We start from the raw sequence: 24,010 nt of genomic DNA, 5'->3' as shown, positions 1-24,010 counted from the left end.
GATTTATAAAATCCTCATGACAGATTTAGTATTTCATGAGAACAGATGCTTTCTTGGACCTGTCTGATATACACAGAAGGTAAAGGTTTATGCTTAATGTTTTTCCACATATGTTGAATTACTGTTAAAATATCTTAGAATGTCAAATGTTATGCAGACTTGAGTTTTTAAAAATGTGACATGCAAATGATATTTTAAAACAACAAAGTAAATGCTTATTTGATGTATAAAATCAGTATGTATGTTTAATGTTGTGGCAAACTGAAAAACCACTGCCAATTCTTCACCCCTTCTGCACCCATACTCGTGCCATGGCTACTGTGAACGGCATGTCGTTCTCCTCCTCTTCCTGACCTGGGACTCAGCTATGTGGTTTGCTTCAACCAATGACATGTGGAAGGGGTGATGGCATGCTAACATCGAGCCTAGGCCTTCAAAGGCCTTGCTGCTGCTCTGTCGTTCCTCTAGCCAGTAAGAACAGGTCTTCGAGGAGCCCACTGCTGGAAGAAAGGGAGCACGTGGAGCTGGGCTAGAACAGCCAACTCAGATCAGCTCAGTGAATCAAACCACCTGCAGATATGGGGGGGGGGGGGGCGGTGATAAGTGACTCGTATTTTTAAGGCACTGAGTTTTAAAGTTTTAAGGTTTCAGTTTTAAACCACCTTAAATGTGTCACCACATTATTGTGAAAGAAGCTAACAGCAGACAGAACAGTAAAACAATGTAAAATTATGAAAACACAAATAATAATTTAAAAACTCAAAATCCCTCCCCTTTGACATCCATAATTAACTTTTTAAAAAACACAAGGGACAATTAAAACTCTACAAGTGGAGAAAGGTATAAAGAAAAAATATAAAAGCTACCAAATCTCTAAATCCCACTTCTCAGAGGTAAACACTACTAGCCTTTTGTCAGTTTTTAAAAAGTATCATCAGGATTGCATGTATACAGACTTCCATAGACAGCTCCTTTCCCCTACTCCTCCCACAGGACACTGCATTACTGCTTTCAATCTTGCTTTCTGTTTTTAGTATGTCATCTTTAACATTAAAAAAAAAAAACACAACTGGACATATACAGAGCTACTGCATTTTTTTTTTTTTTGAAAGAGAGAGAGTGAAAGCGAGCGAGCATGCTAACAGGAGAGGGGCTAAGAGAGAGGGAGAGAGAATCTCAAGCAGGCTCCAAGCCCCAGCACAGAGCCCAACTTGGGCTCGATCTCACAACCCTGAGATCATGATCTGAGCCGGAATCAAGAGTCAGATGCTTAACTGACTGAGCCACCCAGGTGCCCCACTGCCTCATTCTTTTGAATGGCTGTACAGTTATCTATTTTATGATTGTACCATAATTATTTGCAAGTGTTCCCTTTGATGGATACTTAGGTTACTTCCAACCAGCATTCATTATTAACATTTGGTGGAACATTCTGTATGCACAAATATAAAAAACATAAATGGATTTTTATTTCCAGGAATAACACATAAGAAGCTCACACCCAAATGTGATTAGGAGTAAAATGTTCAAAACGTCATCTGTTCTTTTCTGTTAAAAAACACAGGAAGCAGATGATAATAAATTTATACTGGAGAAAGAGTAACACAACGATCCTTGCATTCCAGACAATGGGTTTCTTAACACTTTATCAGACTTCTCTAGCTACAAGCACAGTCCCCACCTTTCCACCTCCCGCAAGTGACCTCACATCGAGTTCACAAGAAGATTAAGGTCAACTAACACGTGCTCTCAACTTTACCTGTATCTTTCACTATGTCTCACTACCCTCTGCATTTTCGTCTTCCTTTTTCCTTCTTTCCAGGTCTTTCCCTGTTCTCATCTAATTCGTCTTCCTGAACTCCTAGAGCAATTTCTACCTGCTTTGTTGATAACCTTGTTCCATTAATCATTCCTTCTTGCTGGTCGTTTCAAAGGCTTTCTCCACAGGCTCCTTCCTCTCAACCTTAGAAACACAGTTACATCTTCTGTCTCCTGCCAACACCTTTCCTCAGAGCTGCTCTCCTCTCAAGTCACCACTGCCCTGGCTATGAGACAGGAATCTGCAGCAGTAGGTGATGTGCACTGTCCCAACCCTCCTGCACCACCCATTCTCTGGCCACACCATCAATTCCACTGCCAGGATCAGCAACAGCAAAGCAGACACACTTCCTTCCCTTAGGAGCTATTGCCTCTGGTCCTATCACTCTACTGAAATGCTCTCTTAATTGCCACTGAAGATGTCCAAGGCACCCAAATCTATATGGTTTATTTAGTCCTCATTATCTTTGGCTTCTTTGTAGCATTTGACATTCTCTCCTTAAAACTGCTTTTCTAATAACCCAACAGAATAACAGGCAAGAAAAAAAAAAGCCTACAAGGATATGTATCATATTGATTATAGGGGTAACTGCTAGTAAGGTATTATGATTGGAGATGATAGTTACAGTGAAATTCTGCTTTATCTACCATATTTAATATTTTCCAGCATAATCAGTTGCACAATTAAAACTTTTGAAAACATGTAAAACAATACTATACCCAGTCACAAAATAAGAAATATATATAGCTAAGAAAAACATGAAAAAAAGTCCAAATAATCACTAATAGTTATTAGTTAATAACCCAAGATGCAAAATAAATAAGAGGTTATTTTTTGCCTATTTGTTTCACTCACACGTAATAATGAAGGTATAACGAAACTGGTACTTTAACACTACTAAAGGAAATATAAACGGGTATAGCCTTTTTAGGAGGCAATTTGGATCTATCAAAATTTAAAGGCATACATCTTTTGACTTAGCAATTCCATTTAAAAAAAATTTTTTTTTGCCGTTTATTTATTTTTGAGAGAGAGAGTGCGCGCACATGAGGGGGGAGGGGTAGAGAGAGAGGGTGTAAGGGTTAAATTGTAGTGTAGGGCTAACTCGTAGCTTGAAAAATAAGAGCTTTGTTCTGACACTGAAGGTCAAGAGATAACAGCCTTGCTTTACTCTTGTAAATTATGCTTCGTACTCTTGTAAATCAGGCTTTACCAATGAAGGAAACAAAAGCTCAAAGAAAAGAGCATCAGAGGCAACGTCAAGGAGATCCACTGGTTGCAACTTAGCGAAGAAAGTCTAAAATAATCACCTCATCTGGGAACTGTTTCTAACTCATCTGGGAACTGTTTCTAACTCATCTGGGAACTGTTTCTCTGTTCTGTTCCCAGGTAATGATAAAACTATGTGATCGGCTTTAAAAACTCTGTACCCCGGCTGTTTGGGGCCGCACTCTGATCAAGACTGTTGGTCCCGATCGGACAGCCTTGCCTCTCATTGCAATAAACTTTGTTGTGACTGTCACTGGTGCCCGTAGCATTCTGTTTCAGGAGTCGCGTGGATGCAACAAGGGAGACGCAGAATCTGAAGCAGGCTCCAGGCTCTGAGCTGTCAGCACAGAGCCCAATGTGGGGCTGAACTCACAAACCGTGAGACCATGACCTGAGCCAAAGTTGGATGCTTACCCGACTGAGCCACCCCAGCGCCACAGCAATTCCATTTTTAAGAAGGCATCTTACAAAAATATTCACAAAAATGTATGCTCTCTGCAAGCACTGTTTGTGACAGAAAAGAAATGGAAATGATCTACAGGTCTACCAATAAGGACACCTATTTCTGAGCATCTATGTAAGAGAATACTACGTAGCCACTTCACATACTGACAAGGAAAACAAGTCCTGATACTGGTTTTTGAAGTGGAAGGTCCTGGCTATTCCAATTGTCTGATATTTTCCTCTCTTTAATTGTTGTCTCTTCATTTTCTCACTCTCTAAACACAGGAGTTGACAAAGTTCTCTCCTTGACAACCTCTCCTCATCCACTTCTGTCTGAACCACTCATCCACTCCCAAAGCTTCAACTACCACCGCCACGATGACCCTTTCCGTTCTGCACTTCTAATGTCGACCTTTCCCCAAGAACTAGCACTTTGCGTCTACACTTCTGGTGGAAATTTCTCCCTGGATGACTCAGAGGTCCCATCAACTAAATAAGATATGTGCCCAGACAAAACTAAACATTCCTCAAACAAGAGAAATGTTTCATCATCACCTTTCCTTCAGGCTTAAGACTTCTCTCATCGGTTGCTAGGAATTACCTACTAATTCTACCTCCAAAACCTCTTGTCAGTCCTCTCCCTTGACTGCCATTCCCAACACCAAAATTCAGACCTTCATCACCTCCCACCTAAATTACAGCATTATCTGTTTAGTTATGCTTCCCATTACCTCAGTTTTCACTGCCCCCAATTCATTTTGCACAATGCTGCAAGCTTATAAAGCCACAGCTCTGATCACATTTCTCTTGTGCTCAAGAACCTTTGTGATTCCTCAGTGATCACATACAGATATCTAAGCCAGACACACAAAGCTATCCTTGATCTTGCCCTAATCTGCCTTTCCAATTTGTACTCCGTGTTCTAGTCAATCTGAACATCTGAAATCTGATAAACATGCCCCATTCTTATGTCTCAAAGACAGTCTTGTGATAAACCCCCTTATGGAATCAACTCTTCCATCTGTGTTTGCAGAAATCCTACCATCCTTAAAAGGTTCAATCAATCCAAATGCTATCACATCCATGAAGCCTTCCTGATCCCCCAGCCAGGTTTTTCCCTCTTCGAATTCTCTTGACACTTTGTGCCACTTCTGGATCAGGTAAGAACGCCTTGGATGTTGCTTATTTATACACTCTAAACTGTAAGCCAAGGAGCTTTAAGGAAGGCAAAGTATCTTAAACATCTTTATGTCCCCCACAGTGCTCTGGCAGATTTGGTCAAAGCCCAAATGCTTATGTACCAAATGATTAGGAAGAATATGACCCCAAAATAACAACAAAAGGGGCAAACAGATTGTGAAGGAACAGTACCATTCTTTCAATGAATTAGGGCAAGCTTCACTGGCAGTAAGTGTACATAACAAATGCTCATTCTTGACATACGAGACTTTAAATGAGAACACTGGCTCCCCATTCTCTAAATAGTTCTTCTTCTCTAAGTTTATTTATTTTTGAGAAAGAGAGGGTGAGCTGGGGAGGGGCGGGGAGAGAAAAGAGAGAATCACAAACAGGCTCTGCACCATCAGCATGGAGCTCGATGCAGGACTCAAACTCACGAACCATGAAATCATGACCTGAGCTGAAATCAAGAATCGGATGCTTGACTGACTGTGCCACCCAGGCACCCCTATTTCTTCTAGTTCTGTATCTATTGAAAACTGTCTTGAACTAGGTTCAAATGGAAGACAATAGTTACCAAGGAAACAGGAATGTGTAGAAGTTCCCTTAATGTTATCTATGCTTTTAAAATGAGAAAAAGTATGATGATAACGACCACAACCACTTGTGTTTGAGTTCCTATAAATTCTAAGCTGATTACTAACTTAACATTATTCCAAAATACTTACAGGAGTAAATGAGAGCTGGAAAGAGAGTTTCATTTCTTTCCTGAGCTGTTTCAACCAGCATACGAAGTGGGCCTTTTGGACACAAAACAGCCACTAAATCTAGAAAGAAAAAAAAATTATTTTTAATCTGGAAAAATATATCAGCTCAACTTGTAAATGGGTCTGCTAGGGAGGAATTAACCAAGGGAAAAGGGGTAATGTCTTATTTAGAGGGGAAGATGTTGAATGAATATGAAATAAACAGCAGGTAAACTGGTGGGGGGGGGAGGGACAACCTAAACAAGATACACAAAACCATACAGAAGATCCACGTAAATTTCATTTTGGTTTTTCCTGCTAGTTGGTTAACAGTGTATCATTACTGAGTTCTAGGAATAAGTCTTCCCAGTTTGAAGAAAAGAGGCAGAGATAATGACAAGATCATTATTTCTGTTTATTGGAATTTCCAATTTCCAATAAGCAGAAACAAAGACAAGCCATTTCCAAACAAATCTTATCAGGAGCCACAGATGGAAGCTTTATACTGAGAGGAATTTAATAGAGGGGATTACTCCATTTTTCAAAATATGGAGAGTAGAAGATTCATTCCCTCACCTTTTTAAAAACAGTATAGGTACTACTTAGGGATACTTGAAGTAAGAGGGAAGTAAATTTAAACACAACAAAATAATAAATCTTTGCATGAGAAACTTTAGTATTTCTTTTGTTCTCCTGTCAAAAGCATTTCACAATATGCAAGCCTTAGAATGCATGTGGAGCTGAAAAGTGGCCTATTTCATAAAAATAGCAACTCAGAGAGGAGGAGATTTGCCTCAGCTATTTTTAATTCTATCTCTTTCCATCAACTGCATATTTTTCTTACATTTTCTTTATTGCCCTAAAAATTCAAAACACAGAAGTACAGAAAATTTCAAATATTTAACACTATTAAAATGGGTAGCTACATTTGTCAAGGAAGACTTGACAGCTTGTGTTGACACTGTCATCATTCAGATGCATTTAAGTAAAAAAAAAACCCTCACACCAGCAAGTGGTCATGTCTCCTTTTATACTACTACCACTAATATACTAAATCACACAAAGAATTCTCAGCTCTCACTGCTTCCACTTTGATTTGTTTTGAATGACAAAAGGGAAATTTGCCGTGCTCTGAAATAATGAGATTTTCAACCTGTTTGAAGGGGCTGTGTCCTGTAACTATCTCGGTTTTATGACATGCTGCCCCTTACAGAATCGCTAAATGATAAACTCCCTTATTTTTAGAACAATTAAAGTGACTTAATTTTGTTTAAGAATTTTTAGAACCTGTGTGACAAATTAAAAAATCTTCAGACCTTATAAAAAGGGAGTTGAGAATCACTAAACGATGGATACAATCTCTTAAAGGAACTCAAAGCTCTGTAGAAATAATTTGTATCGTGTATGGTACAAAAAGGGGTAAATGGGAGAAATAATGTAACACAGTAGAAAGCATACTGGACTTGGGATTCAGATTCTAGATCAAACACTGTAAGCCTGGGCAAATACTTTACTTCTCTAAACTTCAGGTTTGTTAGCAGTAAACAGGAATTACTGCCTTGATTATGGGATTTTATATTTTGAAAAATAACAGCTAACATTTACTGATACTGTTCTAAATGTATTACATGTATTTTTTCATTTATTCTTCACAATAACTAAGATTTAGGGGTTGAGCATTGTGACTAATAACAGACGGCCAATAACTGATAGGAGAGGAGCCTGGTTCTGAACCGAAGGCAGCTGCCTCCGTAAGTGGCACTCTTTGTTTTTGGACATAAAAAATAGCACCAGACTCATTATTACAATTCACCTGTAATGTCTACTGATAGAAAATGCCACGTTCCATTTAATTAAATTTTAACTTGCTTGTGTATGTCACAACGGTGCTCTGTGAGGCCTGTAGCCTGGGGCTGGTAGGGATGGTGAAAGTCCCACTGAAACCCTTGTTCAAGAGCCCAGCATTGTGTACTTTTACAGGTGAGATAGTCACTATTAACAATGTCTGGAACTCCACAGTGGATAAAGTGAGGCCTAGACTGTGGCTTTAATTTGTACAGAGACATGTGTAACCTTGATATATATTCTGGTTATCTGTGAGGCCAGAGATTCCCACAGTTATTTTCCTTAAAGAGGAAAACCTTGGATAAGTAATTGCTGTTGCTACCATTGATGGAACCAGATGACTACACCATTGGCAATGGCCCAGGCGTCTGTAAAAATGCAGAGATGAAGTCACTTGTTGGCTAGGATAAGATGATTGGCTAAAGTTCAGCTAATTTTGCTGACCTCTGGATCCCACTCTCTGATCAAGGATGTCTGGGTTAGGGAACGAAAAGAAGAAGCTCTTTAGTAAGTTTCATCACGTGTAACTTTGATGCTGTCCATAAGGTGTACAAACTCCCACTGCCGTCCACTCGTTCGTTCCCAAAGGGCTTCCCAGGTAGCCACAGGTCTGAGAGAGGGGTGACCTCTTCTAGCACCCTGTCAACCAGCAGGGGACTAAGGATAGAAGGGGCCACCTCTCTTGTAGGTGCAATGCTCCAGAAGGCCCAGACTTGGCTCTATCCTGTAGGTAACATTTCTGTCTTAGCAGGGAGGCCCTGGTAGTTGTCTTGAACTTGCAAAATGCTGCCTCCATGACACACAGAAAGATAGGGAGCTCCACAGGTTCAGGGCCTGTGAAAAACTTTTGTTTCCAGGAGAGCTCAATATGTACTCTCCAACTGCCACTCTGATGGTATATAGCAGGAGACTGAGGAGGGCAGTTTCTCACACCAGAATCCACGGGCAACTTCTGATCATAAGTGGTCCAGAGATTTCAGGTGTGAAAGGAGGTTGCCAGAGCTCCTACAGTGAATGATTCTCTGGAGGTAGGGAGAGGGGACATTAAGGGAAGTGACTGTTCTATTACAATTTGGAGATTCTTAGAGCCCTTTATTGTAGGAGGCCCCAATTCAAGATGGGCCAATTTGTTATTAACAGTATAAACAGGCTTAAGTAAAATTTGTAAATGAGCGATAGGTTGCCTCCAGATCCCAAAAACGCCTAAAAAAATACGGGGCTTATTTTAACATTGTGGATATAGGGAGGCTCTGTTGCTATTTCTTGACGGTGTCAGAGATGTAGAAGGCCTCAGTGTGGAGTTATTTCCAGAGACTGTACTGTAAGCCCTGGGTAAGTGAATGGGGTAACTGCTGAAACATCAGCAATGTTCTGGTCTCAAGGCTGTCAAACGCGATAGCACAATGAGAACAGAGCCCCCTGACCTCCCAGGAGCCATTAGGGAACCAGACCCCTCTAATTGCCTAGCAGTCCTCGAAACAGCACATCTTCCCTACATGCTTTCCCGTAAACACCAGATATGTGTTTGGTCTACGTCTGGAGGCTCTTTGGGTTTTCCTCCCATGTTTTCACATTCTTTGATGTTTATACCTGGCGAACATGAAATAAAGACTATGTGCAGTTTGGTGCTGCTGCTGTTTCACCGGTAGAGGCAGCCCTGCACATCCACTCAATCTGAGAACTTTCTCTTCAGTGCGCAGCTACACCTCAGCGCACCAAATAATTTTCAGGAATTCAACTGGGGTGGCAAAGCCTTGTACTATGTATAGGCAATGCCCACCCCATTTTTTTTAGCTCCTTTGTGAATATTTGTATATCTCCAATGAGTATGTCAAATGAATCTCTTCAGAGGATAATATCATCAGTGTGATGTTGTATCTGTGCTCCTGGAGAAAGCTGGATGTGGTTAAGATCTAGACAACAAAAATAATACGCAACGGTTGCACTGCTGAAGAATTCCATGAGCAGCTAGGTAAAGATCTAGCATGTGTCCCTTTGAAGGTGAAAGCAAACTGCAGCTGTTGAAAAGGCACTGAAGAACATATTAGTAAAATCTCTGCAAAGTATTTACCAGCTGCTGATTAGATGGGGGCCAGAACTGGCCAGAACACAGCTATGCAATAATAGATGAGTACTCTGCAAACCATCAAGTACTGTACAACCTAAGATCATCACGAAAAGCACAAACAATATATGACTTCTATAGTTCTAGGACTGCTCAAATATGAGAACAGAACCAAATTAATTCTATTTCCACAGACTTTTTCTTTATTAATCAAGTGGGATGGTTAGGATTCCTACTACAGGTCACCTAACATTTTAATAAGCACTTGAATAGCAATAAAAGAGCACTGTCTAATTATAATCAGAGACCACATGCTGACCTCTGAAAATGGATCTCTTTTTGGCTTTCGTGCAGGGCGACAGCCACGAAGTACATACCTATACAGCTGCTTTTGTTATTCATGGCAAGGGCACATTCTGACTGTTCAGCACCCATGTCACACTGGTTGTTCATGAATTTGAATCTCACACTGCCCATATACGTTTTATTTTTAAAAGAATAATTCTACCCAGGTTACCTTATAAGAAGTAGGTAACCTAATTTTGATTTTAAAAACCAACTGAGCATTTTATGTGTATAAAGTACTCTGCTAGTGTTTTTCAACATATGTTCTGAACTCTTACAACTCTGGGAAGCATCGTTCCCATTTTCCAAATGAGGAAACGGAAGCTCAAAGAGTTTGAGGCACTTTCCTAATGTCACAAAGATACTCAGTGCTAGAGATGGGACTTAAATCTGAGTCCTATAGACTTCTAACCAGAAGTCTATGGATCCTTCCACTAATCCATCACTGGGTTCAACTGGGGGGCACTCAGAAAACATTTTTAAAGAACTTAACCTCAAAACAATGGAGATCTTTATATGAAAAAGATACTATAGCTAATTACTTATTTACTGAAGAGCTATGGGATGTAACAGTTATCACTTTCCTAAGTCAAGATAACTGGAAAAGGAAGGGAAACACACCAGTGAGGTACTTCTGTGATGAACAAAATGTCAGTCTTGAGTTTTACCATATACTGAAATCACAGCCAAGATGAGCCATGCTGTCCACTCTGGGAGGTACTTGATAAATACCAAGGCCATGAGGGCACTGATCATAATGAGATATGCCTGCTGGAGTCGCAGCGGCCCTTTCCAGTGAATGGCAATCATTCCCACCACACCAAAATTCCAGATCAGGAGTGCAACAGTAATGTAGTCCATGGCAACATTGTAGGTTTTAAACACTTCCCTGAAAAAAATTAAACAGAAATCTAAAAAGATTTATATATAATTTTCATCAAAGCATTGTTTAGAACTATGGTTCCCCCAAATTAGATATTCCTATCTCACCTTCATATTTTCATATCTTATTATCAACTGTGCTATTAATAGTTTCCTTTAAATTAGTTCACTTGTCCCCTCAAGTTGAGCTTATTTATTTTTCTTTTTTTTTATTAAAAAAAAATTTTTTTTAAACGTTTATTTATTTTTGAGACAGAGAGAGACAGAGCATGAACGGGGGAGGGTCAGAGAGAGGGAGACACAGAATCTGAAACAGGCTCCAGGCTCTGAGCTGTCAGCACAGAGCCTGATGCGGGACTCGAACTCACAGACTGTGAGATCATGACCTGAGCCGAAGTCGGACGCTTAACCGACTGAGCCACCCAGGCACCCCTATTTATAATTCTTTGAAAGAGAGAGTGAGCACAAGCAGGGGAGGGACAGAGGGAAGGAGAGAAAGAGAATCTTAAGCAGGCTCCACACTTACCACAGAGCCCCTGACATGGGGCTTGATCTTACAAATATGAGATCATGACTTGAGCCGAAATCACGAGTCAGGTACTTAACCAGCTGAGCCACTCAGGTGCCCCAAGCTGAGATACTGATTTAGGCTCAGGTCATGATCTCACAGTTTATGAGTTCGAGCCCCGTGTTGGGGTCCGCACCGATGGAACAGAGCCTGCTTGAGATTCTCTCTCTCCCTCTCTCTCTGCCCCTCCCCTCCTTGATCTCTCTCTCTCAAAATAAATAAAAATAAACCTTAATATTTAACTAAAATAGATTAATTAAAAAATTAAACATGTGGGGAACCTGGGTGGCTCAGTCAGTTGAGCGTCCGACTTCGGCTCAGATCATGATCCCACAGCTTGTGGGTTCGAGCCCTGCATGGGGCTCTGTGCTGCCAGTTCAGAGCCTGGAGCTGCTCTGCATACTGCGTCTCTCCTCTCTCTGCCCCTCCCCGACTCGTGCGCACTCTCTCTCAAAAATAAAGAATGATAATAATAAAATTAAACACGCAAAATAAATTTTATAGCTAGGACATATGATGTTATCAAGAAATTTAGTGTAGCCATTAAAAAAATATATATACATAGATATTTTACAATACTAACCAGCCTTATATATACCAGGTACAAACTATATATAAAAACAATTATAATTTAAGAGTAATTCATCAACAAAGTACATGGCTTTAAGTCACAGTTATATAGATCAAACAGATTTAATTCCTGAAAAACAGACCAAATATTTCACCACTTACCCCAAGTAAATGAATGAGAAAAAGAACAGCAACAACAGAGATGAAATAATAAGCCAGGCATGGATGACCTAGAAAAGAAAGCAGTTCAATGTAACTGACAGATACCATAACCCTACAAAAAGGCAAATTTCTTACTTCAAAAATAATGTATTATTTCTGTATGTGTTACGCTTTTCAAATGGCAGAACTCAAACTGATTTTGGGATCAGTGCATACTTCTATTAGAACTCTTTGGTGCTGAACTACTGCAGAAGAGAAAATTCAGCAAGACATATACAGACCTTGTTCCTTTACAAATATATGAAAATTAAAAAAAAATTTTTTTAATGTTTATTTTTGAGACAGACAGAGTGCAAGTGGGGGAGGGGCAGAGAGAGAGGGAGACACAGAATCTGAAACAGGCTCCAGGCTCTGAACTGTCAGCACAAAAAAGCCCAATGTGGGGCTCAAACCCACGAGCTGCAAGATCATTACCTGAGCCAAAGTCGGACGCTTAACCAACTAAGCCACTCAGGTGCCCCAGAAATATGTGAAATTTTAAAAATAATACAGTCTAAAATGAATTATCAATTCATTTGACTTTTGGGGAACTAAAGGTCCACATTTAAACTTTAAAGGAGCAATATTTTCAATGGAAAGTTTTCGTGGTATTTCTGAAATAAATAGAAAAAACTGAATACAATAAAATTGAAAATCAGATATTCCATTAGGTGACTTGTATATGCATACATTAACAAAAATAAGCCTTTAAATTATATAACCATTTGATGAAATATTCAGAATCTAAAGTTTCAGTAGGTATTAGAACACTTTCTATTTTATTTAACATGGTTCATTACTAAGTAGTAATATTAAGAATTCTTTGGAACACTTCTAAGTCCATCATCATGCACAATTCATACAGCACTATACAAATATTAGTCACTATTACTCATGTACAGCTTATGAATATGAGAGATAGAATCAGAATTTGACTTTTGTCGTCTGTTACACAAGATGAACATTTTAAATGTTAATTTTATGTAACAGGTGTATTTGGGAAAATACAATACAACCCAGGGAGCCTGGAGATTTTAAGAACAGAATGGAGAAGCACAAAAAAAACTGTCAAATAATTTCTAACCAAATTGAAATTATTTTGAGGTGGATACACCCATTATATGCTTCAATCTTTCAATGAAGCTTACTTACTGTTTAATGACAGAAGTTACTTAACCAGTAAATTTTCCAAACATAGTCTCTTACCAGAGTATTATTTTGTCTTCATTAAAAAAAAAAAACAAAACTCCCACACCCACCTCCCAGATCCAGTTGTTCCAATAATCAGGCTCTAAGCTATCAAAATCTAGTTGTGATTAAAATGTATGTTAGTTTTTCTTTCTCTTGTGGTTCTGTTTTGATTACCCAAGGTGATCTAGGATTGTCAATGCCTTTGAAAGACTTCTGCTGCCTCTTTTTCTTTAGAACAACTTTATAAAATGGTACAATTTGGGGAAAAGTCAAAAGAATGGCTTTACATGGAAGCTGATATTCCTTGGACATCTGAATATTCTAAACTGACTACCTGAATACAACAAACTTAATTTCTAGTGTTCTTTCACAAAAATTTCCCCCAACAATGTATTATAAAAATTTTTCAAACATACAGCAAAGTTTAAAGAATTTCACAGTGAATATCCAGCTACCATTCACATTTTGCTATACTTGCTTTGCAGCATTTCTATCCAGTTCACCATCTATTAGTCCTTTTTATTTTTAATACATATCAAAGTAAAGTGAAGACACCTATACACTTCCCTCTGAATACTTCAACTTTAGCAAAATATTCTAAAGGGAGCCCTTCCTCTGGTTGGTCTGCAGAAAACCGAGTAAAGCTGAAAGAGCAAAAAGCAACCTCCTTGCGGGCTTCCCAGTCCCTCATGCTCCCAAGTCTCAGCTACAGAAATAATCCATTACAAAACTAAAAAGTTATATAAAATATTACAAAACAGAAGAGCTTTAACAAGTGGAAGATGTACATTGGTACCCCGTATTAAGTGCTGAATTAAAAAGCAGGAGTAAACACTGAATACTAGAAATTCTCATCTTTCTTGAGATAAGCTCTTTGTTTTTTCAGCAAGGGAACATGGGGGCATTATTTTAAGAAAGCATTTATCTGAAAAGAAAAGCAACATATATGCATAATATTGAGAAGATAAACACTAAAAGAAGGAAACAATTCCCACTGATTGGGGACAAAGTTGTTAATTAACTTTTTTTTTTTTTCAGGTATGTTTTCTGTCTGCATGTATAAAGACCTTTTAACAATATTAGAATCAAGTAATATACAGTTTAATATTCTGCCTTTTAAAAAACTTTTTAGTTTATTTTGAGAGAGAGCGAGCAAGCAAGAGAGGGGTAGAGAGAGAATTCCAAGGAGGCTCCGTTCTGTCAGTGCAAAGCCTCCTTGGAATTCTCTCTCTGCCCAATGAGGGGCTTGATCTCATGAACTGTGAGAGATGACCAGAGCTGAAATCAAGAGTCGGATGCTTAACCAACTGAGCTACCCAGATGCCCCTTAACCTTTTCTTATTTATTTAACCTTTTCTTATTCCCAATTTCTTAGGGAATTACAATTTCCAATTTTTTTTCAATTGTAATTTATGCTAGGATAAATATCTTAGCATGCACATATTTTCCTGCATTTCAAATTCTTTATTTCAGATATATCATGAAAGGAAAATTATGGAATCAAAGTGTACAGACTCTTATTACTGACTATTGATATATATTGGCTTAGTGACTTCACACACAAAAAAGCCTGTATTAATCTTTACCAAGGCAATAGGTGAAATGTATCAATTTGTTATTCTAATGTTTCTTGTTTTTCTATTGAGGAAACATATATACACATCTCTCTGTTTCTCTCCTGGCCATCTACATTTCCTTTGTAATTCCTGTGGCTTGGGTTTCTAAAAATTTATAGGATGTTCCTAATTTTTTTTTCTTTTTATAAAGATTTCATTTTTTTAAAAGTAATCTCTACACCCAATGTGGGGCTCAAACTTACAAGCCAGAGGTCAAGGGCCACATGCTCTACCAACCAAGGCAGCCGCCCCTACGTAGGAGCCAGGCGCCCCTACGATGTTCATAATTTTCTTAATAGTTTGAAAGAGCTCTTCATATTGTAAAGATATTAGCCCTTTGTCTGTAATAATGGTTTTTGGTCACTAATGTTATGATTTTCTGAATTATTACCTGAATTCAAAGCCTCTTCTGATGATGACTAAATAGCACTTGCCCTTTTTCTAGAACATCAGGTGATAAAACGGGCTTTTTTTCCTCATCTTGCAAAAATCCCTAGTTCAGCTTTCCTGTGCTAAAGGCTCTGAAAGAAAAGAGCCATGCTTCAGTGTAGAACAGCAGGCATCTCCTCTAAACCCTGAACTAGCCAGGCCGGAAATCATGTGCTTTTGGTAAGTTATATAGCTTCATCTATAACCTGATATGTAATAATTAACTGCCTTTTCAGTCTCTACCTTTTTAAAAGTTTGTTTGGTCTTTTAGCTTCTTGTGCTTCTCACAGACATTGCACAACCAACCAGTGACATAACAAATCTTCAGGGTTTATTTCCAAACAGGTCCTGGCAAGTTTCTGAATTTCTGACTCAAAAGCTCCTTTTATTTTACTCTAGGAATCAAAGTAAACAACTTGTTCCTATAGAATTGGCTGTGCCTGCTAAGACTTGAACTTAATGTTAAAAAGCAAAACAAAGCAACACCCATGAACAAATAAATGTAGAAATGTGGCTGAAAATAAACCCGTGCATACTTTCTAAAAGAGTTACATGAGATGTAACTAAAAGATGCACAAAACTGACCAAAAATGTATCAAGAGAGGTTCGAGGTGCCATGGGGTAAAAGCACACCTATCCTGTCTCTCCTGCCAAACGCAACCATAAAACTTGGAGAGAATGCATGCAGCTGCTAGGTGAGGACTCTGAAAAGTGAACAGTCAGGTGGGCTGGGGAATGAGAAATATGTTGATCACTTTTTCCCCTCCAGTACTATCCTCCTCCATTAGAATTCAATGCCGCTCTGACTGGGCATTAGCAAGACAGTGAGAGCTCTAGAAGCCTAGTTCTGGAAAGGAACAGGAAAGAGGTCTCCTAACAAAAAAGAGAATGCAAAAATATCAATTTTGGGTTTTTCCTTTCACCATTCTCTCACATTCAGCCCCCAAAGAATCCTGTGGGGGTGGCAGTGGGGGTTGCAGGAGCCTAAATTTCAGAGGGGAAGTTTCCTCTGTGACCTGGAGGAGCTGTACTTCCCAGAGAGTGGGGCACATTGCACTTGTTTCAATTCTCTCTGTCCTCCCACTTCATGGCCCCATCATTGGTAAAACAAAGCCCCGTCATTGGTAAAATAAAGTCATTTCTAGCTGGAGGAATGGAAAAGGGAGGCCAAAAAACCCAAAAAGTACCAGGGAGATCACAGAAAGGAAGAAGCTTAGGAAAGCAAACTTTTAAAGCTGTTATGAACTTATTGGTCCTTCCTCAAGGTGTACAGGTGTGGTTATGACCCTAAACAGGATACAGACTCCCCATAAAACGCAAAGAAAAGTAGCATGTAATCTAGAAAAGAGTCACAAAGTGAGTCCAGCAGAGCAGAAACATGGACCTAGTAAGTAAACACAGGCAGACAAAGTTATTGTCATGAAGATACTTAAACGGGGAGGAGAACGCTTTGCAGCAAGGGTTTACATCATTCGCTCTTTGGTTTTCTGAGTATTAATGACACTTGCCATCATCATACACACCTGTCTTCCATCTTTTCCACTTGCTAACAATGTCAAGACTACAGATGGCCAACACTTAGGTTAACACTCCTACCCACTCAAACTTTCAACAAGCAAGGTTAAATTCTGCATAATTTTAAAGTTCGTGAACACTGGAAAGGTATTTGATCTTACTAAATACCAGCCAAATGCAAATTAAGGCATTTTGTTTCATCTATAAAAATTAAAATTCAATGCTGGTAAATGTAGGGTAAGACATTCTCATTCTCTACTAGTGTTAAGTACAAACTGATACTATCATTTTGAAAAAGGAATTTTGCACACCATAATGGTTAAAAATATGTAGATAATTCATCCCTGAAATTCTGTGTCTAGGATTTTACCCTAAGGAAATAATGTGAAAAACTGAAAAAGCTCCACAAAGACATTCATTGTTTAGAATAGCAAAAAACTGGAAACAACTTAAATGGCCAACATCAGGGAGATTAGGGAAAGTAAATTACAATACGCTCATTGAGTCAAATGTTATGTAGCCTTTAGACATACTTTCTGAGAATTTATAATATGGAAAAATGCTTATCCCAAAGTGAAAGTTAAGAAAGGACACATACTGATTATACATTTTATCTTAACCATGTTAAAGAATATACAGAAATAAATAGAAGGAAATCGAGTAGACTTCAATATTTGGAAAGTTATCATTCATTTCATTTCTTTGAGAAAGACCCTAAAGGCTCATGACTTGTAATAATTTGTGATTTTTCTGAGGCACGCATCTGAAATATGTGCCAGGTGGCAAAAATTCAAGAGTGAATCCCTTAGCTAGCAGGTGAGCTAAGTGGGCAGAGGCTGGGAGTGTTGGGCCTGTGTCTTTCCCGCACAATCTCCCCTGCCCTTATTTCCCAAGGAAAGAACTAGTGCTCCTGCAGGAGAGATAGTAAGGGATGGATGGCTCCCAATACAGAAGTGGGAATATAACCAGTCACCAATGAGTTTAACACCAGGGTCTGAAGGAGGCTCCACTGGCCTGTACTCAAGAAAATCTGAAAATTAAAAATCAAATTTTTAAAGTTAAACTAACAATTAAAAAAAAATTAAAACTCAAAATCAAATCAGTTCTACAACATAAGACCCTTTTGTACAAGACAGGAAAACCCAATCACAAAAAGAACATGGTAGAAACCAAAGCTCCATATCTCACGCTCACCTTATAGCACCTGTATTTATACAGAACCACCAGGAGAATAGTCATGACAACAATGACGCTGATCATGATAGCAGCATTCAGAATTGAGTGTAGGGCTCTCTGCCCCACGGTCTCGGTGTCTTCTGTGAATGGGGTATAGATTCTGTAATAAAACAAAACACAAAAGCCCCAGGTCAAACCACATACCCTCTCCTTGTCTTGTTTCTTTGATTCAAACTGGTATCTTTGAGTGACCTTTTTTCCATCTCAGCAATCTAGCCAAGAATTTTAGCTAAGAAAATTAGCTATACTTTAAAATAAGTGCTTTAGGGTCGCCTGGGTGGCTCAATCGGTTAAGCATCTGACTCTTGGTTTCAGCTCAGGTCATGATCTCATGGTTCATGAGATCGAGCCCCACGTTGGACTCTGTGCTGACAGTGCAGAACCTGCTTGGGATTCTCTCTCTCTCCCTCTCTCTCTGCCCCTCCATGACTCCTGCTGTCTCTCTCTCAAAATAAATAAACTTCAGAAAATAATAAATAAATAAATAAACAAATAAATAAATAAATAAATAAAGTGCTTCAAGATAAAAAGAGATATCCAAAATATGGAGAGGTGGACTTCCGTGAACCAGACACTGGCTCCATCTAGTGGATGCTTTATATTGAAATAATTACTCCTCAAATGTTCTTTCTCCATAGCTTATTAGCAATTTGTTAAAGAACTGGGTTCTGCCATATACCGAGGCTACAAATAGTTGTCAGAGGAAGAGGGCTTATAATACAGTGGCTTACAATTATTTTTTTTCACCTATAGGAACTGTTCTGATATAATATATCCATCTTCCCCTTGGTTTCTCATTCACATAAACATGCTTTTATTCCAGGTCCTCAGTCTCCCAGCTAAAAGACTTTTTTCTGACTTCTTTACAGTTAGGTGTGGCCATGAGGCTAAATATGGTCAATGAGTTATAAGCGGATATGTTGTGCTGAACTTCTAAGAAAGGCGTTAATTCTGCTGAGATGTCTTATATCCTCTTCTCTGCCACTCCTTCCTGCGTCCTGTTGTCTGATTTGAAGCCTAGAGCTCCAGTACCAATAAGGAACCTTGAATAACATAAATGATAGAAGCTAAAGGAAAAGGAAAGAAGACTGAATCCTTGAAAAATGTGAAGTCACTATACCAATCTGGACTGAGTACCCAATACCACTCTCTGGGAAACAGATAAAATATGTATACCATTTAAACCAGTTGTTTTCATTTCCTGTAACAGGGTCAGGCAACTTTCTGTAAAGAACTAGAGAGTACACATTTTTTAAATTTTATTTTATTTCATTATTTATTTTAGAGACAGAGAGAGAGTGCAGGCATGGGTGGGAGAGAGGGGAAGGAGGAGGAGGAGGAGGAGGAGGAGGAGAAGAAGAAGAAGAAAGAGAGAGAGAGAGAGAGAGAGAGAGAGAGAGTGAATTTTAAGCAGACTCCACACTCTGCACAAAGCCCAATGCAGGACTTGATCCCACAACCCTGGGATCATGACCTGAGCTGATATCAAAAGTAGGGATGCTCAACTGACTGAGCCACCCAGGCACCCCAAGAGAGTACATATTTTAAATTTTGCCATATGGTCTCTGTTCCAACCACTGAACCCTGCCATTGTAGTATGAAGTCAGTATGAAGACAGCCATAGACAATATATAAATGAATGAACATGGTTGTGTTTCAGTAAAAATTTATAAAAACAGGTGGCAGGCGGATCTGTCCTTTGGACTATGGCTTACTAACCCTTGTTCTATAACATGTAGCCCAAACTAACTCTAACGTATACAGATAATATTACCTAGTCTCTTTTGGCTACTGTCTCCAATCCCTGCCCTTTACTCATTATCTTAGCGTTTCTTCCAAAACATTACAAGTTTGGCTTTCAGAACACCACACAGTTCGCTAATTTCAAATTCCAAAATTCACTTAAAACTCTGTTTGAGCCCAATGGGAGTCCCTGAGACAGAACTAGGTGAATCTGAAAGCATTTTTCTTAAAGGCAAAGGGGTCGTACCAACAGCACCAGAGAATCAACACAACAGTCTCCCAAGAGTCTAGAGAATGCCAGCTTGTATTAATTCTTCATCCTTTCATTTAATGACTTTTTACTGAGCATTTATTACATAACTAGCCCCGGACACTAGTTGCCCTCATAAGCCTTACAGTACAGAAGGAAACCAGGCTTTAAATACTGTAAATAAGTAACAGATTTGCATCTTGTGACAGGTGAAAAAGAACAGGTTACTATGAGAAAGAACATCAGGAAGGACCTAATTCTCTTATGAGGATCAGGGCAATTATCTTTGAGTACTTAGACATTTAAGGGAAGATGAGAAAGATGAGAGGAATTAATCCATCGAAGTTAAAAAGGAGGAGCACCTGGGTGGCTCCATAGGTTGAGCATCTGACTCGGTTTTGGCTCACGTCACGATGATCTTGTGATTCATGGGATTGAGCACAGAGCCTGCTTGAGATTCTTTCTCTCCCTCTCTCTCTGCCCCTCCCCCAATCACACACACATATGCTCCCTCCCTCTCTCTCTCTCAAATAAATAAACATTTTTTAAAAAGCCAGAAAAGGAAAGAACCTTCCAGCAGAACAATGGGACCAATGGCCCTGAGGTGGAAAAAAATCAGTATTCAATTCTTTACCTGCTCAATTCCAAATAAATTCAGCTCTATCCAGTGATACCATACATGAAATAAAATTCTGTAGCTCTCATTTTCTCTACTTAAAGCATCAAGTAATAATCACCCCTCATTATCTCAACTGCTTCTGGCTGTCAGAGAGAATGAACTCTCTAGCCTTTGTGTCCCTTCAGAGCAGAGGCCACCAAAGTGATAATGACACAGAATGAAGAAAAGCCGTATCAGCCTTGAGAATGATAAAACAAAACACTCATACATACAGCTGTCCATCCTTCCGGGTATAGAAGCTGACTGATTTGATGGTAGCCACTACCACCACCATACAGAGGGTCACCGGGACAAAGAGCATGATCACATGTTTGGCGCCATATTTCAACGTCAGCTCTTCATCTTCTTCTTCATCTTGTTCCACCACCTGCCGTGAGTTACCCTGGGGTCGTCCGTTAGATAGCTCAGGGTTGCCACGCCTCCGCCTTTCACTGCTATGCTCAAGCCGTTCTCTACTGTCATTCTAAAAGCACAAGAGGAACTATTTTCAGTAAGTCAGACTCCCCAGAATCAAGGTATTCTATATTAAACACAGAAAACATAACAATTAGACCTGAGATTAAGAAGAGGCCCGTCATTACTTGAGTTCTGAAAGTCTGAGGCAAAAAGAATCAATTCACAAGAGATGTGCAGTTTAAAAGTCTAGATTTTATTCGCCACTGACCAGTGAAGGAACCCAGGTCCTCTCTCTCACCTGGCTCTTAGTTTACCTCATTCTCACCTTCCATTCTCAACCTAAAGCAATTGTACTCATCCTCTGAGGTTTGGCTTAAAAACTGACACCTGTGTGAAAACTTTATTTGCTAATGCTTACAAGCACAGTAATCTCACCTTTCTCAAAATTATAAAGTGCTTTCTATCTGAGGTTTCTTTCATACCAGTTTTACAAGGAACTGTCTCACCTTCTTAATTTTAAGTAAGCTCTACACCAAATGTGGGGCTCGAACTCATGACCCGGAGATCCAGAGTAGCATGCTCCACCGCTGAGCTAGGCAGGCACCCTTCACCTTCATTATTAATAAGATTTAAAATCCCTGTGCTGGGGGCACCTGGGTGGCTCAGTCCGTTGAGTGTCCGACTTTGACTCAAGTCATGATCTCATGTCTATGGGTTCAAACCCAGTATTGGGCTCTGTGCTGACAGTTCAGACCCTGAAGCCTGCTTTGGATTCTGTCTCCCTCTCTCTTTGCCCCACCCCTGCTGGCGCTCTGTCTCTCAAAAAATAAAACGTTAAAAAAAGTTAAAAAATAAACAAAATCCTTATAGTGATATACAAGGGATCTATTTCTTACAATTTCATGTAAATCTACAATTCTCTCAAAAAATTTACTTAGGGGCATGTGGGTGGCTCAGTCAGCTGGGCGTCTGACTTTGGCTCATGTAATGATATTATGGTTTATGAGTTACAGCCCTGCATTGGGTTCTGTGCTGAGCTCAGAGCCTGGAGCCTGCTTCAGATTCTGTCTCCCTCTCTCTCTGACTCTCCCCCACTTGTGTTCTCTCTCTCAAAATAAACATTTAAAAAAGTGTACAAAAATTATTTAAAGGATTCTTAAAAATCTTTAGAGAGAGATAAAATTAGGCCTTATATAATTCTGATACCCCTCACCTTGCCTGTATTAGAGGGAACAATAAATATTTGATGAATGACAGAATAAAACTAGAACCTTCCTTAGATTCTACTTTCCTCAGTTTCTTAATCCAAACACTATTTTCATCCTTGCCCTGGGTTTACCCTTTCTTACTCTTCAAGTTCAACTTCCTTTTTGTTATCATTGTTCATATATTTTTAAAATTTAAATTCAAGTCAGTTAACATACAGTGCAGTATTGGTTTCCGGAGTAGAAACCAGTGATTCATCACTTACATATAGCACCCAGAGCTCATCCCAACAGCACCCTCCTTAATACCCATCACCCATTTAGCCCATCCCCCCACAGACCTCCCCTCTAGTAACCCATTTCTTGTCTGTATTTAAGAGGCTAATATGGTTTGCCTCTCTCTCTGTTTTTATCACATTTTATTTTTCCTTCCCTTCCCTTATGTTCATCCATTTTGTTTCTTAAATTCCACATACTTGTCTTTCTCTGTCTTACTTCGCTTATCACTGTTCATATCTAAAACTCAGTTTTTGTAAAGGGGAGAGTGGATACCAAGAGTATTAACAACAGTAATAAAAATAATAAATAACAGGAGAAAAAGAACAACACTCCTCTTCCCAGATAAGTACAGAATAGGAGATGAAAGCAGACTGATAGTCACTGTTGCTGGTAAAACGTAATCTGCTTGGTTAAGCACCCTACTGTTGGTTTCAGATCAGGTCATGATCTCGCGGCTCGTGGGTTCAACCCCCACATCAGGTTCTGTGATGGTAGTTTGGAGCCTGCTTGGGATTCTCTCTCTCTCTGTCTCTCTCTCTCTCTCTGCCCCTCCCCTACCCACACTGTGTCAGTCTCTCTCCAAATATACAAATACACTTAAAAAAAAAGAAGAAGAAGAAGAACAACAACAACAACAACAACAGGTTCTCTTAGGGGCACCTAGGTGGCTCAGTCTGTTGAGTGACCAACTCTTGATTCTGGCTCAGGTCATGACCTTACAGTCATGGGATTGATCTCATGGGTGTGGAATTGAGCCCCATGTGTGGAGCCTGCTTAAGATCCTCCCTCTCCCTCTTTCTCTGCCCCTTCCCTGCTTGCACATATGTGCACGTGTGCGCGCTCTCTCTCTCTCTCTCTCTCAAAATAAAGAAACAGGTTCTCTTGGGAAAATCATGTGAGAACATGCCACTTTTACCTTGTTTTTGACTAAGTATTACTGTTATTCATTAAAAATACATTATAATCTTAATAACAGCTTAACATTATTACAATGTACTGGAGATTGTGATATGTGCTTTATGTTAAATTCTCACAGCCTCTCGTCATCACCACTTTATAGACAGGGGAATGGCCATAGCTAGGAAGCATTACAGAGAGGGTTTGAACCCAGGCATGCCCAACTACAGATATCAAGCTCTTTTAAATTTTTTTTTTTTATTTTCATTTTTGAGAGAGAGAGAGAGAGAGAGAGAGCGCGTGCGTGCGCCTGAGTGGGCAGGGGCAGAGAGACAGAGACATAGAATCTGAAGCAGGCTCCAGGCTCTGAGCAAACAGCACAGAGCCCAGCATGGGGCTTGAATCCATGAGCCACGAGATCATGACCTGGCCCAAGTCAGACGCCCAATGGACTGAGCCACCCAGGAGCCCCCCAGAAAACAAGCTCTTAACCACCTCTCAATGTGCTGTTCACAAGACAACATGGGAGCTCTGCAGACTCAGTGTGGGCTGAGTTCTCTTTTACTTTATTTGGATATATTCATCCCATAAGTAATTATCAAAATTCTATATTCTAGGTACTATACTGTGGCAATACTGAA

At 39.5% G+C, this 24,010-nt stretch overlaps 1 protein-coding gene across 3 annotated transcripts in view; it reads right to left on the bottom strand.

Moving 5' to 3' along the window:
* Nucleotides 1-24,010, bottom strand: part of PSEN1 (presenilin 1) — a 74,362-nt gene that overhangs the window by 20,067 nt on the left and 30,285 nt on the right. For all 3 annotated transcript variants that reach the window (XM_015071685.3, XM_015071686.3, XM_027066095.2), the window contains 5 exons: nucleotides 20,805-21,055; nucleotides 17,879-18,020; nucleotides 11,895-11,962; nucleotides 10,381-10,601; nucleotides 5,440-5,538 (listed from right to left, as the gene is read on the bottom strand). In XM_015071685.3, coding sequence (XP_014927171.2) covers nucleotides 5,440-5,538; nucleotides 10,381-10,601; nucleotides 11,895-11,962; nucleotides 17,879-18,020; nucleotides 20,805-21,055 — 781 coding nt within the window. The remainder of the gene's footprint in view (nucleotides 1-5,439; nucleotides 5,539-10,380; nucleotides 10,602-11,894; nucleotides 11,963-17,878; nucleotides 18,021-20,804; nucleotides 21,056-24,010) is intronic.

The sequence above is a fragment of the Acinonyx jubatus genome, chromosome B3, assembly GCF_027475565.1.
Source record: "Acinonyx jubatus isolate Ajub_Pintada_27869175 chromosome B3, VMU_Ajub_asm_v1.0, whole genome shotgun sequence".
NCBI classification, from domain to species: Eukaryota; Metazoa; Chordata; class Mammalia; order Carnivora; family Felidae; genus Acinonyx; species Acinonyx jubatus.
Note: the sequence above shows the minus strand (reverse complement) of the source record. Positions and strands in the feature narration are given on the sequence as shown.